The sequence below is a fragment of the Corapipo altera genome, unplaced genomic scaffold, assembly GCF_003945725.1.
Source record: "Corapipo altera isolate COAL_440 unplaced genomic scaffold, ASM394572v1 50, whole genome shotgun sequence".
NCBI classification, from domain to species: domain Eukaryota; kingdom Metazoa; phylum Chordata; class Aves; order Passeriformes; family Pipridae; genus Corapipo; species Corapipo altera.
In genome coordinates, this window is record NW_020884889.1 from 6,606,029 (window position 1) to 6,621,101 (window position 15,073).

Sequence of the window (15,073 nt, forward strand, 5' to 3'; positions counted from 1 at the left end):
GCAGCCACCTCGTGCTCACCCTTGAAGATGCCCCCAATTATGTGCGGAGCGTTCCAGTGGTTGCCTCCATCTGGTTCTTCCATGGCATTTGAGACCCTTTTCTAGCTCCAGTCTTTGGAACAGGCACCTGTGCTGCTTCTCTGCCTGCTCTGGCATTCAGCCCTGGTGTACAGCTTCCAAAAACCAACCTTCAGGACCCAGCAGTGTCAATCTGTTGATTGCACTAAAGTCCAGGAGATGGTTTAAGGCCGTCAAGTTCCCATCACAGCTCTTAGGCTATAATTATGTTCAAGGCTCTTTGCTTCAGTTATGTCTTTTTACTAATGCTTGGAGCCACCGTACTGATCTTTTCTTCAAGGCTGACCTCCATGTAGCTTCCCAGGGGAGAGCCAGGACTGTTATTTAAGCCAATTCACAAACCAGGTCCTGAAGGCCAGTTGTCCATTATACGATTTTTTGAACAGCAGGAATCATCAGCAGGGCTGATGGTGGCTGAGCTATTTGTGTCGGTTCAGGGAGAAGCATAGGAAAAGGGACAGATGTCATGTGTTAGTTTCTCTTCCCAGGTTAACCTTCCCCAAAGATCTTTGACCAGACAATAGCCCCCCTGCAGAGGGGCTCTGGAGCCTGTGCACCCACAGAAAGGTGATGATGAGCATCAGCACTTCCTTCATCTCACACCAAACCCCTGTGTTCCCCCTACGAACACTGTAAGAGTGATCTCATACCCTGCAGGGACATCCTTCTCATGGAGAGAGAAGTTTTAACCAGGTCCCAGAAGACTCCCGTTGCCCATTGAGGTGAGGTTTGACAAGAAAGGAACTGAGAAGGAAGATGATCCACATCTGAGGTCCATTAAAGCCAAGCAGGCTGAGGCCACAGGGTTTGTAGGAGCAGAGACCTCCAGCACCAAGATCCCACTGAGCACTGGTGCTCCAGGAACGTTGGGGATGTGGAATACAAGTGCACCCTTGGCAGCAGCACACAGTTACACCAAGCCCTGCAGGATCTTGCAAGAGCCTCCTCCTGCAGCACACGGCAGCTCTCACTTGCATTTTGAGGAGACTGCTGCACCTCTGTCTGGTGGAAAGCCTGGAGACCTTGGCTCGCTCCTCCCTGGACACCTTCTTGGCTGTTCCTCCAAACCAGCAATGCAGGTAGCCCAGGCAGTGCCTGGAGGGGATGCCAGGGACCTGCTCGCTGGCCAGGGTGGGATTCCCTGCAAACAGTACTCCCAGCAAGCCAGCCTGCATCGACAAATGGGGTTCCCAGCACAGTCCCTTGTGCAGGGACACAGAAGCGCCCTCGGAGCAGGGGTAGCTCAGTCACCACCAGTTTGAGTGTGTCCCCTTGCAAAGCTCTTGGCATCCTGTCCCCAGGCCATTGAGCTCTACAGCTCTTCCCCTTCAACCCGGCGACAAAACCAAGTCCCTGGGCAGCCAAGGGTAGAAGTGGCGGCTGTCGAGAGGGAGAGGAGCTCAATTTGGGTCTTCCTTTCTCTTTTTTCCTTTTTTTTTTTTTAAAGAATTTAAAAGTGGCAGCACTAGCAAAGGGTAATTATCCCTCTGTTCCAGCTGAAATACAATTAAGGCGGCTCTCAACGAGCCCCTGGGATATTGTGGTTTACTAATTAACAAGCGGATATGCTGTGGCCCCTGTCATGGCAATTACAGCATGAGACAGGCTTCAGGAGCTCTAATTACACATCAGCCCGCGACACACGCTGCAATACAAATTAATGAGGGCCCGAGCTGGCAATGAAGGGAGTTTGCCCAGCAAGAAGCTGAGATGGACAGCAGGGATGGGGATGGATGCAGGGGATAGGGATGAGGAGACCTGATGTGGCTCCAAGCCTAGGGATACTGGTGCACTCTGCAAGGATCAGGAGCATGCAGGGAGGAAATCGGGGATAAAATACTCCATAGTTACCAAAAAAATAATGCATTGGAGAAAGGAGAGAGGCTTCTGCTTTGTGGAGCCGTGGCCTGATGGGATGAGTGGCATTTGGGATGACTGCAATGAATAGCAAGTATCGCATCTTCCGCTATTAATTCCCAAACCAATAAAGCTGCTGTTAAGAAAAGAAGTCAGATGGGAAATACCCAACAGGGCTTTGACTGCTGACAAATAACGAACAGATCTCCCAGAGCCAGGAGGAATTTTTCTGACAAATTGTTTATTGGGGAAAGTTATGCAGTTTTTTCAGCTTGAGTTCCACTAATAGCTTTGGCCAGGTCTGGAAAATAAAATAAATAAATAAAAAAAAAAAAAAGCCAATCAGGATTTTTGTAAATGCAGTTTTGACATCTTGCATTTTAAAAAGCTGTTTCCTTCCAAAACGTATTAAAACGATATAATTAGATCAAAATACAGGCCACACACCTAATGACATAATGTTTCTGACAAAATAGTTTCTGATGAAATGAAACTATTTATCAGCTTTGCTGATATTTATCAGATTTTTGCCAGTCCAAGCCCAGCAGTGACATGATAGTAGTGTGCCTGTTGAATTCACTGCTGCTGCTGTCTCCTCTCCAGCACCTGCCTCCTATGGGCACCCAAGGAGAAACAGTGGGAGGTGACATGGTGGATGTTCTGGGCTTTGGCCACCGGTATCACCTGCAAATGCCACTGCTGGCACACTGGCTCTTGGACAGACAGGAGGATCTGGGGAGGCTGAAGCAAAGCCCCCAGGATTTGGAACTCCCTCCAGCCTCCTACCAGGGTGGAATCAGTGGAGCTCGAGGGCAGCCCTTGCAGGGGAGGGAGTCTCGGGGGGGTGCACAGCAGGTCCCTCGTTTGTGACGAAAGGCTGAGATGAGGCAGGCAAGGGGGTTTCAGACTAATCCCTCTTATTCTGTTATGTTGAGGGAGGACACTTTGCACAGTCCCCACCAGCAGCACCCAGAGCATGAAACCATGGGAGGCCACTCTGTTGCAGAGCGTGGCAGGGGGAGGACACCCCACACACACACATTGCTCCCAATATAGATCCCATTAACCATCGCAATTAACACGAGCCAGGCCCTCTCTCCTCTTTGTCGCCCCAGCCAGAGCTGTACATAAAAATAACTGTTTATTACACAGCAGGCAGAGCCCGGCTTATCACTGCAGACAGGAAATTGCCGCGCAGAAACCGCACGTTTCACTTTTAATAAGTTTGGCAGTAAAACATCTCGTCAAACGAGGCCACGACAGGGCAATAATGAAGATTCCATGTGGCCTGTAATTGCTCACTGCTCTCCTGGGGTGAGCCAGAAAACGTGGAGCGAGGTGGGAGACGTATGGCAGCGTCATCTGCCCTCACCTCCTGCTCAGGGAGCATCCCTCCTTATCCCTGGCAGCATCCCTGGAGCACTGGCACCCTCCAGGACATGGCTGAGGAGGAGGTCTGTCCCATGGAGTGCTGGAGGAGGTGTCGGAGAAATAGGGTGGCTCTTGGTGCTCCAAGGGAAAGGAAAAGGTTTTCTGCTTTCCAAGCAGGACTTTCCAGCACTGAGTAGTCTTCAAGGCTGAGTGGGTGCTCTTGCACACTGTCCATCTCCACCCTTATCCAAGAGCAATACAGTCTCTTGGAGGTTTTGCACAAGTGGTCTCAGGGGGGGAGCTGAGGATGGGGAACTCAGCATGGCAATGGAGAGGTCCCACGGGGATCCCTCTGCTGAACCTCTGCTATGGAGCTATCTTGCCAAAGGCCAGGAAGTGACACCGTGTCTGTCTGTTCTGACACCCTCGTGCTGGTGGTCTCAGGCCACCAGCTGGTGACACTTCATCCAGGTGGCACCAGCTGCCAGAGATGGTCCCTTGCATCGAAGGGTGGTGGTGGTGTTTCCAGGTGCTCCCTTCATGATGAGTCTTTTTTTCCCTGAAGGAAACCAGGTCCAGCAAGGGATCAGTCAGTGCCCCAATCTATTTCTGTAGCTTCCCAGATTCTGTTTGATCCTTTGGATGCTGGTGGACACAAACCAGCCTGACACAAGCCTGTTCAGAGTGATGGGAGCAGCTTGGGGCACCCTGGCAGGGTACCCCAACCACAGATGGGTGATGGGGATGCACCATGCAACCTGCAAAGCCCAGGATGATGAAGCAGTCCCTCATCACCAGTGGAGGCAAAGCTGGGTCCTTGCTGCCTTCTCTGAGTTAATCTCTGGCTGAGCTGCCCATTCCCACTAGCCATTCCCCCTTGGCAGGGAGGGAACAGAGAGGTCCAGGAGGACGTGGTACAACCAACACTGTTAAGATGAGCTCTGGCATTGAGGTAATAGGAGACAAAATGATGCATGTCGAGGCTGGCACTAGGAAATGAGGCAGTTTAGAGTCACAGCAGGAACGTGCTGGTGCTGGCAGGGACTGCTGGCAGGCTCCCGGGTGGGCAGGAGGCTTTGTTCGCCTGCAGCATTGCTCTTGGGGAGTTTACCTGGAATTACTGATCCGCATTCATAAACATGATCACATTAATTGGCTGCCGAGGCTGCAGTCGCCGTCTCCTCTCAGCACTGGGACTTCATCTCCCTTCCCATCCCAAATGTCAGGATGTGTCTGTTCTTCCATCCACTCAGCACCATGGCCGAGGACAGAGAAGCAGTTGGAGAAAGGAAAGAGGGGCAGAGGATGGGTGAGTCCATGAGCCTGGAGCCAGTGGCAGACACTCACTGCCACCACCTCCGTGCTGCAAAGCAGCGCCTTGAAAATAAACAGCAGACACCTTCTGGAGGGGACTGGGAGCTCTACAGGAATCCCTGTAACCCTGGGCAGTGATGACTTGGGAACAGGCACCTGGGCTGGAGACCAGCTTTTATGGCAGGAGCAATGACTGGTGGGCAGGAGAGGGACCACCTCCCAGCTGAGGACAGAGACACTCAGGCTTCTCAGCCTGAGACCAGGCTGGTGCTTGTCTCACTTGGAGCGGGGCCAAACACTTCTAGTAAATTATTCATCCGACAAATTTAGCCTGTTATTCTAGTCGTGCTCTACCCAGAGTTTTACAGATTTCATTATTATTTCAAATTGTGCAAACACCGCAGAAACCTCTCTGGGGCTCTGGCGCGCTCTGCCTTCATCTCAGCTCATCTGCCACACCTGGAACAGGATTTTTACCATCTAGTGCCAAACCCTCCATCCCCAGCATGGCCACAGGACCTTGTGGAGGTGAGTGGCATCCCTGTTCAGCATCAGGCTTCTGCTGAGGGGAGAACCATCTACTGTGTGAGAACCATCTACTGATGACCCAGGAGTCACTGGGATCACAGGAGACCACAGCACACCAATGGACCCATACAAACATATTCTGACTTTTTTTCACCTCCATCCCTGTATCTGGGGCAGGGGAGAAAAATGACAGCACTGTTCAGCACTGTTCCCTTGTATTCTGCACTATCTTGTTTCCTAAGCCTGGTCACCTTGGGAAAGCAGGAAGAGATTTTCCCTTCCTCCCGACACGCCATAATTTCTCCTGTCGAGGTTTCTTTGTAGTCATGAGGCTACAGCTAAAACTTTGCACTGCCAAAGAGAATCACATGCCTCTTGCAACGTATACAGCCTGGGAAAGGAAGGGAGATGGATGGGTTTTGTTGTGGACAAGCCAAGAGCTATCAGACCCATGAGTGAAGCAGCAATGTGTCTGGGGAGAAGCTGTCAACCAGGAATGGTCAAGGCTCTTTAACCTTTCATCTTAACGCAGGGTGTGAAGGAGAAGAGCAGCCAGTGACACCACCTCCTTGTCTGCCCAGAGCTGGTGGAGAAATGCCACCAGCATTGCAAGCCCATTTCCCCCACATCAGGGCTCATCACTCATGTGATGATGATCAGCTCACACTCACTTAGGGGGAGAAAAACTGGGCAAAGAGGCCCAGGAATACCAAATGGATGATCCCCAAGGGCTGTTAATGCACAGTTTCACCAAAACCACCAGAAAATAGGATAAACTTCTACACAGAGACCTGCCAGGGCTCCCTAGCAAGGTATTATGGGACACTTGAATGACTCTTATTAAAGGGGGATTAACTAGCTGAACAGCAGGGACGGAAGCAATAGATGCAAAACACAGAGCAACAGATTTAAGGAAGAGGTTTACTGGCCAAAAGAAAAACATAAAAGCAATATGAAAAAATAAATCGGGGTGCTCTAAATCTTTTCTTTCTGACCAGGCTGAAGAAGCTCATGGGTGGTAAAGAAGGGGAATGACTGAGCGTGGAAACACTTGTCCTGCATCCCTGTGAGCCCCATTTGTGGCAGGGAGAGGGAATGCTCAGAGCGGGGCCCGGTGGGACAAGGATGTACGCGGTGCCTGGTTCCCTCTGGAAGACTAGTGATTTTGTTGTTGTATGGCTCATCCCACCACAACAAGTCACAGTCTGCCCTAGGGCGCATGGCCTATGCAGCAACACCAAAGGCGTAGGGTTAAGCTGGTGACTGGAGCTGCCTGTGGCCCTTCTCCACTTCTGACCACCTCAGACGTTGCTTTTGTGAGCCTTGAGAGTGAAGCAACGAGAGGCGGGTCTGAAACCCCACCTTCAACCATGCCCTGCCCAGAGCTGCCCCCCGCAACCCTGGGGAGCACAGCCTGGAGGATGCAAACCCTGCAGGAGCTGCTGTGCCTCAGCCCACCCCACCGTCAGGAGGGATGCCCACAGGGCCAGCACTGCACCGCAGGAAACACACAGGAAAACTGCAGCGTTTCTGTGCCAGGCTGCGCTCCAGGGCACGGAGCTGTGTGCCCCAAAATAAAAAGCACCCTTCAGAACACAAAAGGCAAACTGAATCGCTATAGTTGACCTCTTAAAACAACCTCGTGTCAAAGCAATTAATTTACTTTTTGAGTACTTTTGTTTCCCGTGCACACATCTTTATGTCGCAACTTTGATTCTGTTGACCAGTTATGCACAAACACGCAAAATACGCATAAAATTTTATCCCACCCCCAAAACCCCGAAGGTGCCCTCCCCACCAGGTGAGAGTCCGGAAGCCATGAGCATCTGGGTCTAGGATATAAACCCCAGACACATCCTCACACGTTCCCAATTCCCCCCTCCCGCTGTAACCGGGGCCCCCGAAGCCCCGCCCACCGCTCAGCCCCGCTGGGTCCCGCCCCCGCATGCAAATCACCCGCCATTCAGCCAATAGGGGGGCAGGGGGCGTGGCCACGGCGGGACTTGCCCGGGCATGTGTGAGCGGCGGCTTCCGGGCGGGACACGTGGGGAGCGCGGCGGGCCCGGTCAGGAGCGGGGGACAGGGGGGACAGGGGGCCTTGGGGGGGGGGGAGCAGGGGCAGGGGGGCAGGTACGGACCTGGGAATGGGTGATGGGGCGGGCAGGGCACTGGGGCCCGGAGCGAGGCAGAGAGAGCCCGGGTAATGGGCGGACAGGGCTCTGGGGAGCACGTAATGGGGTGGGCAGGGTGGGTAGTGGGGTGGGCAGGGGGGCTGCGGATCGGCGGGAGAGTTGGCAAGGCCATGGGACCGGGAAAGGGGCGGTTTGGGACCGGGCAACGAACGGCGAAGGGGTGGGGACAGGGTGTGACAGTTTGTCCGTGTGCACTTCCCCCCCCCCCCCCCTTCCCTGCCCCACAACTCCCGTCTGTGCCTGCGGGATGGGGGGGGTTCCTACGGGGTATGCGCGTCGTTTTTGACTGGGGAGCACGGCACTCATGCCCCTCTGTGCACACTCCAGCAGGAATGCCACCTGGCAAAGGGCAGATGACCCCGCTGCTGCCCACCCCGAAGGTCTCCGTGCCCACCCTGCAGGGCACCCATGACCCCTCCGCGGGGGGCTGCCCTCAGGCCCCGAAGGGTCCCGGCTCGCCGCAGGGCCGCAGGAAGAAGAAGAGCCGTAAGCACCAGCGGTTCCTGGAGCGCCGGGCGCTGCTGGAGCAGAAGGGGCTGCTGAGCCCCCGGGAGCACAGGAGCACTCAGACCCCCGTGGCGGGGCCAGAGGCACACGCCGCCCTCACCAAGGCAAATGGCACCACGACACAGCGCTCTGGCAAGGTCCCCAAGCCCAGACGGGTCATCTCTGCATCCCTGTCCCCATCTGCCTCTCCGGACAGCATAGCCAGGCACCACTCCGTGCTGCTGTCCCAGGGGAACGGCAGCTCCAAGAAGGTGCGAATGTCCTCACTGGTCCTGCGCCCGGGCAAGTACGTGGCCATTGACTGTGAGATGGTGGGCACCGGCCCTCAGGGCAGGCTGAGCGAGCTGGCACGGTGCTCCGTGGTGAACTACGAGGGGGATGTCATCTACGACAAGTACATTCAGCCCGAGCTCCCCATCGTGGACTTCCGGACACGCTGGAGTGGCATCACCAAGCAGCACATGAAGAGAGCGATTCCCTTCAAGGCTGCCCAGGCAGAGGTGAGGGAAAAAGAGAAATTAAAAAAAAAAACCAAACCAACAAAACAGTATGTTATCTGCCAAACACAAATTGGGGTTTTTGGTGGCCCATGCTGAACTGCTCTGAGGCAGAGACACAACCACAGGATGGGAAGCCTCTGAAGCTGTGCAGTGGGTTGTTTTGGTGGCTGTTGCTCCCTTCTGGGAACCTAAAAACTGGAAGTCAAGGAGCTTAATTTAATAAAAAATAGTTTATTTTATGCTTAATTGGTGCTTCTTTTGCTGCCTGTCTAACCCTTTCTGACTCTTCCAGATCCTGAAGATCTTGAAAGACAAGATTGTGGTAGGACACGCCATCCACAATGACTTCCAAGCCCTGAAGTACTTCCACCCAAAAGACAGGACTCGAGACACCAGCCAGATCCCTGTGCTGAAGCAGAAGGCAGGGCTACCTGTCAGGGCCAATGTCTCACTCAAGAACTTAGCCAGGCACCTGCTCCATAAAAGGATCCAGGTAAGCACCAGGAACCTTGAATGGGAAGCAGTTCCTGGGTTAGCTACAAACCTGTGTGGTCAGCCTGGCCCTCCCACCTCCATGGGTGCTTTTTGTGAGATGGAGGTGGCACTTGTTCACCCTGTGCCTCTGGCTATAAATAATCTGGGAGAGCCCAGGGCCTCCCAAGCTGACCATTAAGCATCTCAGTAAAACGTGGACAGGCCCTGTGCCCTCCAGAAAGTGTTGAAGAGATACCTGTATCTCCTTGGTTGCATCAAACCTTTGCTGTCTCCAAAACTCACAGCATTTGTGTACTTCTGAGCAAGCAGACAACATGACCTGTGGGATTTTTGCTGCACCTTTTATCTAACTGAGGCTTTTCCCCCTCTGCTCAGGTTGGCCATAAAGGACACTCGTCGGTGGAAGATGCTCAAACAGCCATGGAGCTGTACAGACTGGTGGAGGTGCAGTGGGAGAAGGAGCTGGCCCATAGCCTGACCCCCCGGCCCCCTAGCCCCATCACAGACCCCACTGCAGACAGCAGCCAGTACTTGGATGACCAGTACTGGCCCACAGACCTGATGGCAAGTGGCCTGTGATGGGGGACAGTGTTTCCTCCATGTGTTTCGGGCCATCCTGGTGCCTTCAGCTCTGGAAGGTGGAGGTGACCACTGACCTCCTTCCCCAGGGCTTGTACTCCATGGGCTCTGCCCAGTACCCAGCCCTGCCCAGGGATAGAGACATGGTGACACCTGGACACCAGCAGTCTCCCATAAATGCTGTCTGCAGCCCCTAGTTCATGCACAGAAATGAGTGCTGTGGCTGCGCTGTGCTCATCTGTCACTTTGGGATGAGTAGGGGTCCTGGTGTCAGCCTGGAGGAGCCCCCATGGGCATGTGGTGGGGGCTACCAGCACATCCTCCGTGCCTTTCCATGGGGTTGTCCCCTTTCCAGATGGAAGTGACAGGTTTTCCTGTGGAAGGACTGAGGTGTTTTGCTGACGCCCAAAGGTGCAAACTGTCCAGAGCCAGTAAACAACCAGCTTCCTCCTCCTTTTCATAGAGTCATAAAATATGCTGAGTTGGAAGGGATATGTCAGGATCATAGAGTCCAACTCCTGGCCCTGCACAGGACACCCCAAGAGTCCTACCATGTGCCTGAGAGCGTTGTCCCAACACTTCTTGAACTCAGACAGGCTTGGTGCTATGACCACTTCCGTGGGGAGCCTGTTCCAGTGCTCAGCCATCTGGGTGAAAAACTTTTTCCTGATATCCAGCCTAAACCTCCCCTGACTCAGCTTCATGCCATTTCCTCGAGTCCTGTCACTGGTCACAAGAGAAGAGGTTGATGCCTGCCCCTCTGCTTCCCCTCATGAAGATTGCAGTGAGGTCTCCCATCAGTCACCTCTAGGCTGAACAAACCAAGTGACCTCAGCCACTCCTCATAAGGCTTCCCTTCCAGTCTCTTCACCATCCTCATGGCCCTCCTTTGGACGCTCTCTAACAGGTTAAAGTCTTTTTAAATGTGGTGGTGCCCAAAATTGCACACAATACTGAAGGTGAGGTCACACCAGCGTAAAGCAGAGCGGGACAGTCCCCTTACTTAGTATTCCTTCAAGTCCTGTGCCTCAGTCGTTAATGAAGATGTTGAAGAGAACTGGGTCAAGGATGGAGCCCTGTGTAACCCCGCTAGTGACAGGTTGCCAGTCTGATGTCACCCTGTTCACTCTTTGTGCTCAACCTGTGAACCAGTTGCTGACCCATCATGTGACATGGTTATTCAGCTGTGTGCTGGACATTTTGTCCAGAAGGATACTATGAGAGACTGTCCCAAAAACATTGCTGAATTCCAAAAAGATAACATCTACTGGCATCCATTGATCAATCAGGTGGGTTACCCTGTTGTAGTAGGAAATCAGGTTTGATGAGCAGGACTTTCCTCTCATGAAGCCATGCTGGCTGTGATTGATGACTGTGTTGTCCTCTAGGTGTTTTTCAATACCTCCCAGCATAATCTTAGTGATTTTACTGGGCACTGAAGTGAGACTGACAGGCCTGTAGCTTCCGGGGTCCACCTTCTTGCCCTTCTTGGAAACTGGGACAACATTCGCTGGCTTCCAGTCAGCTTGGACCTCTCCAGATTCCCAAGACCGCTCAGAAATCATTGGGAGAGGCTTTGTGATGACATCAGTTAGCTCTTGAAGGATTCTTGGATGAATCCCACCACACCCCATAGATTTGTAGGGATCCAGCTGCACAATGAAGCCTGAGGAAAAAAAGTCTGGATCTGATCAATGTCCAGTGTGGACAAGAGCATAGAATGCACTTAATTTTAAATAAATTATTGACATAATTGTACAGTTCTGAATTAAAAACTGTTCATGCTAAACCCTTGTGTACATTCTGCATGATTTGATCTGGCAGTTCTACAAGAGCAAGAGGGTGGGGTGAGATTGGCCTGAGTACAATGCCATGCTCCAGGGCTTAAAACCCACCTGCAACTGGAAAAGGTGCTTCGAATGGCCTGATAGTGGATGGAGTAAGTAGTTCCTTGGGGTACAGGCTTGTCCTCTTTGGAGGAGCAGGGGATGGGCTCAGCTGGAGCCCTGCAATTCAGCACTTCATCTGCTTGGAGAAAGCTCAGTGCAAGGAGAGGCGCTGTTGCAATTTGCCCACCTCACAGGTCAGTGTTCCTTCCCCCAGCATCTGTGAGTGAGAGCTGTGCAGGCATGGGTGAGCTGTGGCATGGGCTGCTGTGATGGTGTGGGGACAGGGTGATGCTCACCTGCAGTGACTCTGCCTGTAGGTGACATATGTGGCTGCAGAGATGTGCCCCAGCTGAGTGTGGGAGCACCAGAAAGGGTTTTGGGGCTGGACACAGGGAATTGTGTGCTTTCCCAGGGAACTGAACAGCCATGGTTATAGAAAATTGTCAGTCATTTTTTGCCATGTGCCTGAAGATCAGCCCTCGACAGCCCTTTAGCACAGTCCCACTGCCTGGGCTGTGAGACAGGAGGTGGCAGAGGGGGCTGGAGGGCTGCCAGCACCCTGGGGACTTTGGGGAGCCTGGTGCAGCACACTGGGATACAGCAGCCAGCGCTGGAATGGAGCTCACGACTCCCTCAGCCAGGCTAGACCATCCCAGGCTTTTCCCAGCAGGCTGTGGGAGGTAAGGAGAGCTCAGCCCCAGCCTTGGGAAGTGGCCAAGGCAGCAGGGTGACGCAGGCACACCTGACGCACACATCAGTGCCATTACCAGGCACATCTTGCACTTCCCTTCTTAACTCCTCCTTGCCTGGTAGAGAAAGCCAGGAACAGCTCAGAAATGCTTTGAAACGTGTCCGACACATCCAAAAAAATCTTGGTCCTCACAACAGCCCAAATACAACTATCCTTCAACAGATATTGTAACCTGGGCTCTGCCGTGAGCTCATGGTCTGGGGACTCTCCACTAGACCTGGTAGGAAACACGGCCTCACAGTAGGACTTTGAATCCTGCTTGTTCCACTTTCTCCCAGGTGTGTTCCTGGTGCAGCAAGCTGTAAAACAGGGCCAGCACCACACCCTGTGCCAGCCTTGGGGTGCAGCTTAGCTGAGCCCCAGCACAATGCCATGCAATGTCAGCAGGACCTGGCAAGGTATGGCAGGGACTGAACCCCACGGGGCACAAAGAGGAATGCAGGAGGAGCACAGCTGGGGCAGGTTTTTCTGTTTCCTCCTCTCTGTCATTTCCACCTCTCCCAGTGGGGCAGGAGGGAAGTGAGGACGTAGAAAAGGTGAAAGCTCAGTGGGCCTGCATGCAACAGTCAGATGATGGGGGCATTCCAAAGGCAATGCAGCAGCACTGTCTTCTGCTCCTGGAAAAGCAGATCCGGAGGAAAGACACAGCAGAGGGATGCTTTGCTTATGGCCATATAACCTGGCCCATGTAACTGCATCCCCTCGGGGGGCACTTGAGTTCATGGGGCACCCCACAGCTCCAAACTTGTTTGTCCACCTGAGCGGAGGAACTTGTTGCCTCCCCAGCCCCCTGCACAGCACAGCTCTGGGTTTGCACAGCAGCACAAAGCACTGAGAGCTTGTCCCCACTGACGCCTCACTTATTTAACCCTCCTCCCGGAATTCCCTCCCTGCTTTGGGAGCAAATTTGGGGGCAGCAAGGCAGACAAAGGCCAGCTGCTCTTTGGTGCTGACACACCCTGCAAGCTTCGTCACAATCTCCAGTACTCCACAATCTCCAGAGGGTGAGAAACAAATTTGGGGGTTAATCCCTATTTGCATCAGGTTGAGGGGCTTGGAAAACCCCAACACTGTGCTGCAGCCCCCCAGCCCCCCCAAAAACTGCTGCTGAGCAAACCCCACATGGATGATTCAGGGTGGTGGCAATCTGCTCCCTGCCAACGATGTTTGCTCTGAATAATCTAAATGGTGACACTGGGCCCATTTTCACCCTCTGAGAGCTAATCAGGATTTTCACAGGTGTTTGTGAATATTCACCAACATGCCAATTTGGAGTTGCCATGGCTGAACACGCTTGGGCTCATCACACACTCTGGCTCATCCCACAAGCGGCCCGCTGGTGCTCATGTCGGGAGGCTGAGCATCTTTAGGCGGGTGAAGGAGAGCTGGGCTGTCTCACAATTTATGCTTAATTTTGCGGTAATTGAAGAATCTGCAGAAAACTCAGCCATTATCTCAACAACTCTGAACAATGATTAACCCAAACCCACGAATCCAACACTGGGCTTCTCTGAACAATGATTAACCCAAACCCACGAATCCAGCACTGGGCTTTTTTATCAGAGGGAAAACATTGTCAAATGAGTTTTTTTCCAGCCAGCTGCGAGTGCAGGTAACCGATAAGCCCGTCATTGGAGTGGGGCTGAGCCAATGGGAGCTGATGGCGACGGCTTCTGCTTCTGTCTAGCAACAGCTTCTCCTTAAGCAGCAGACACAATCCAATTCTTTCTGTTGCTTTCATTGAGCTTCCCTCCTACTACATGGGGGTTTTCATGGGGGACACTCAGAAACTGAGTTTCATGTGGATTGCCCACGTTTTTCTGCATGTTTTGGTGTCTATTCCTATCCTGCAGGGTGACAGCTTTGCAGCTGTAAAAGGCTCCATCCTGCTCACATCCTGGGCTCTGCTCACACCCTGCCTTGTCCATGCACCACAGCTCTGTCAGGTGGGTGTTGGACACCCGTAGGGTACTTGGAATAGCACCATAGCAGAATAGCAGCTGTACTGGGAGTCCCTGTATCAGGGATCTGTCTGATCAGAGGTCAGGCATTGCCAATGCCTGACTGTGGTCCAGCACCTCTCCCAGCTGCCAGGGGCTGTTTGCATGGGGACCGCAGCTGGGAGCAGCATCCCCTGATCAAACACCTGGTTAGCTTTGCTGCTGGCTCTGCTTATCATCGTACATGTGGTTGAAATGCCACGTAAACTCCAAATCACAGCATCATAGAATATCCTGAGTTGGAGGGAACCCACCAACACCTGGTTACACAGGATATCCCTAAAAATCACAACATAAGTGTCTTGGGGTGGAGCAATACCTAATAACAGCCTGGAACAAGCCCCCAGTCTGAGACTGTCTGTCCCCTCGCTGTTGGGACACAGAGGGACAATTCACCCTGTTTGCGGTCAGAAAGCAGAGGCTTCGCTCGGGCATTCACCAGAGACCAGAGCGGAGGGAGGATCCGGCCCCCTTGTATCCCCGCCCCATCACTACCCCCACCCACCATCGCCCCTCTCTACCCTCTGAGCGTAAATTAGAAGGGAGAAAACTCTCAGACAACTATAAATTAAAATCCTAGGAGTTTTAATAAACCGCTTGGCCGGAAGAAGCAGATAGGTGTGATGTGGAAATGAATAGGCACATCTGGCAGCCGCTTAGCACCTGGGCTGCAGGAGGGGTGTGCGTGATGTGTGCGTGTGCAAACCCCAGCACAGCCTCCCGGATTGGCTGCAAAACTCCTTCCCGACCAACGCCGGGGAACGGGGTGGCCTAGCAACAGTCTTTTCCTAATGAAAAACAAGCCACTTAACTAACCATCGTGACTGTGTGCATATGAGAGGAAAAGGCACAATTCCCAGCGGCTCCATCCTCCTTAGGGAGCTGGCCCCAAAGGGGGCTGCAAAGGATGAGCTGGACAGGTGGGGCAGCCTGACCCGAGTACCCCTGTACCTCTCAGTCCCTGCTCCGTGGATGCTTTGGGTGCGTGGGTAGGGTTTGCTGTAGGCAAAAC

General features: G+C 53.2%; 1 protein-coding gene across 4 annotated transcripts; it reads left to right on the forward strand.

Annotated features, from left to right (window-relative positions):
- Positions 1-6,832: 6,832 nt before the first annotated feature.
- LOC113947764 (apoptosis-enhancing nuclease-like) lies at positions 6,833-9,926 on the forward strand. 4 transcript variants are annotated; one of them, XM_027644663.1, is made up of 4 exons: positions 6,833-7,213; positions 7,668-8,347; positions 8,640-8,840; positions 9,218-9,926. In XM_027644663.1, exons 1-4 carry the CDS (start codon positions 7,162-7,164, stop codon positions 9,419-9,421), a joined length of 1,137 nt encoding a protein of 378 aa, XP_027500464.1. In that variant the 5' UTR covers positions 6,833-7,161; the 3' UTR covers positions 9,422-9,926. The 4 variants fall into 4 exon arrangements, with proteins under 4 accessions (XP_027500464.1, XP_027500465.1, XP_027500466.1 ...); XM_027644664.1 differs by having other exon boundaries at positions 7,671-8,347; XM_027644665.1 differs by having other exon boundaries at positions 7,156-7,165.
- Positions 9,927-15,073: the final 5,147 nt, after the last annotated feature.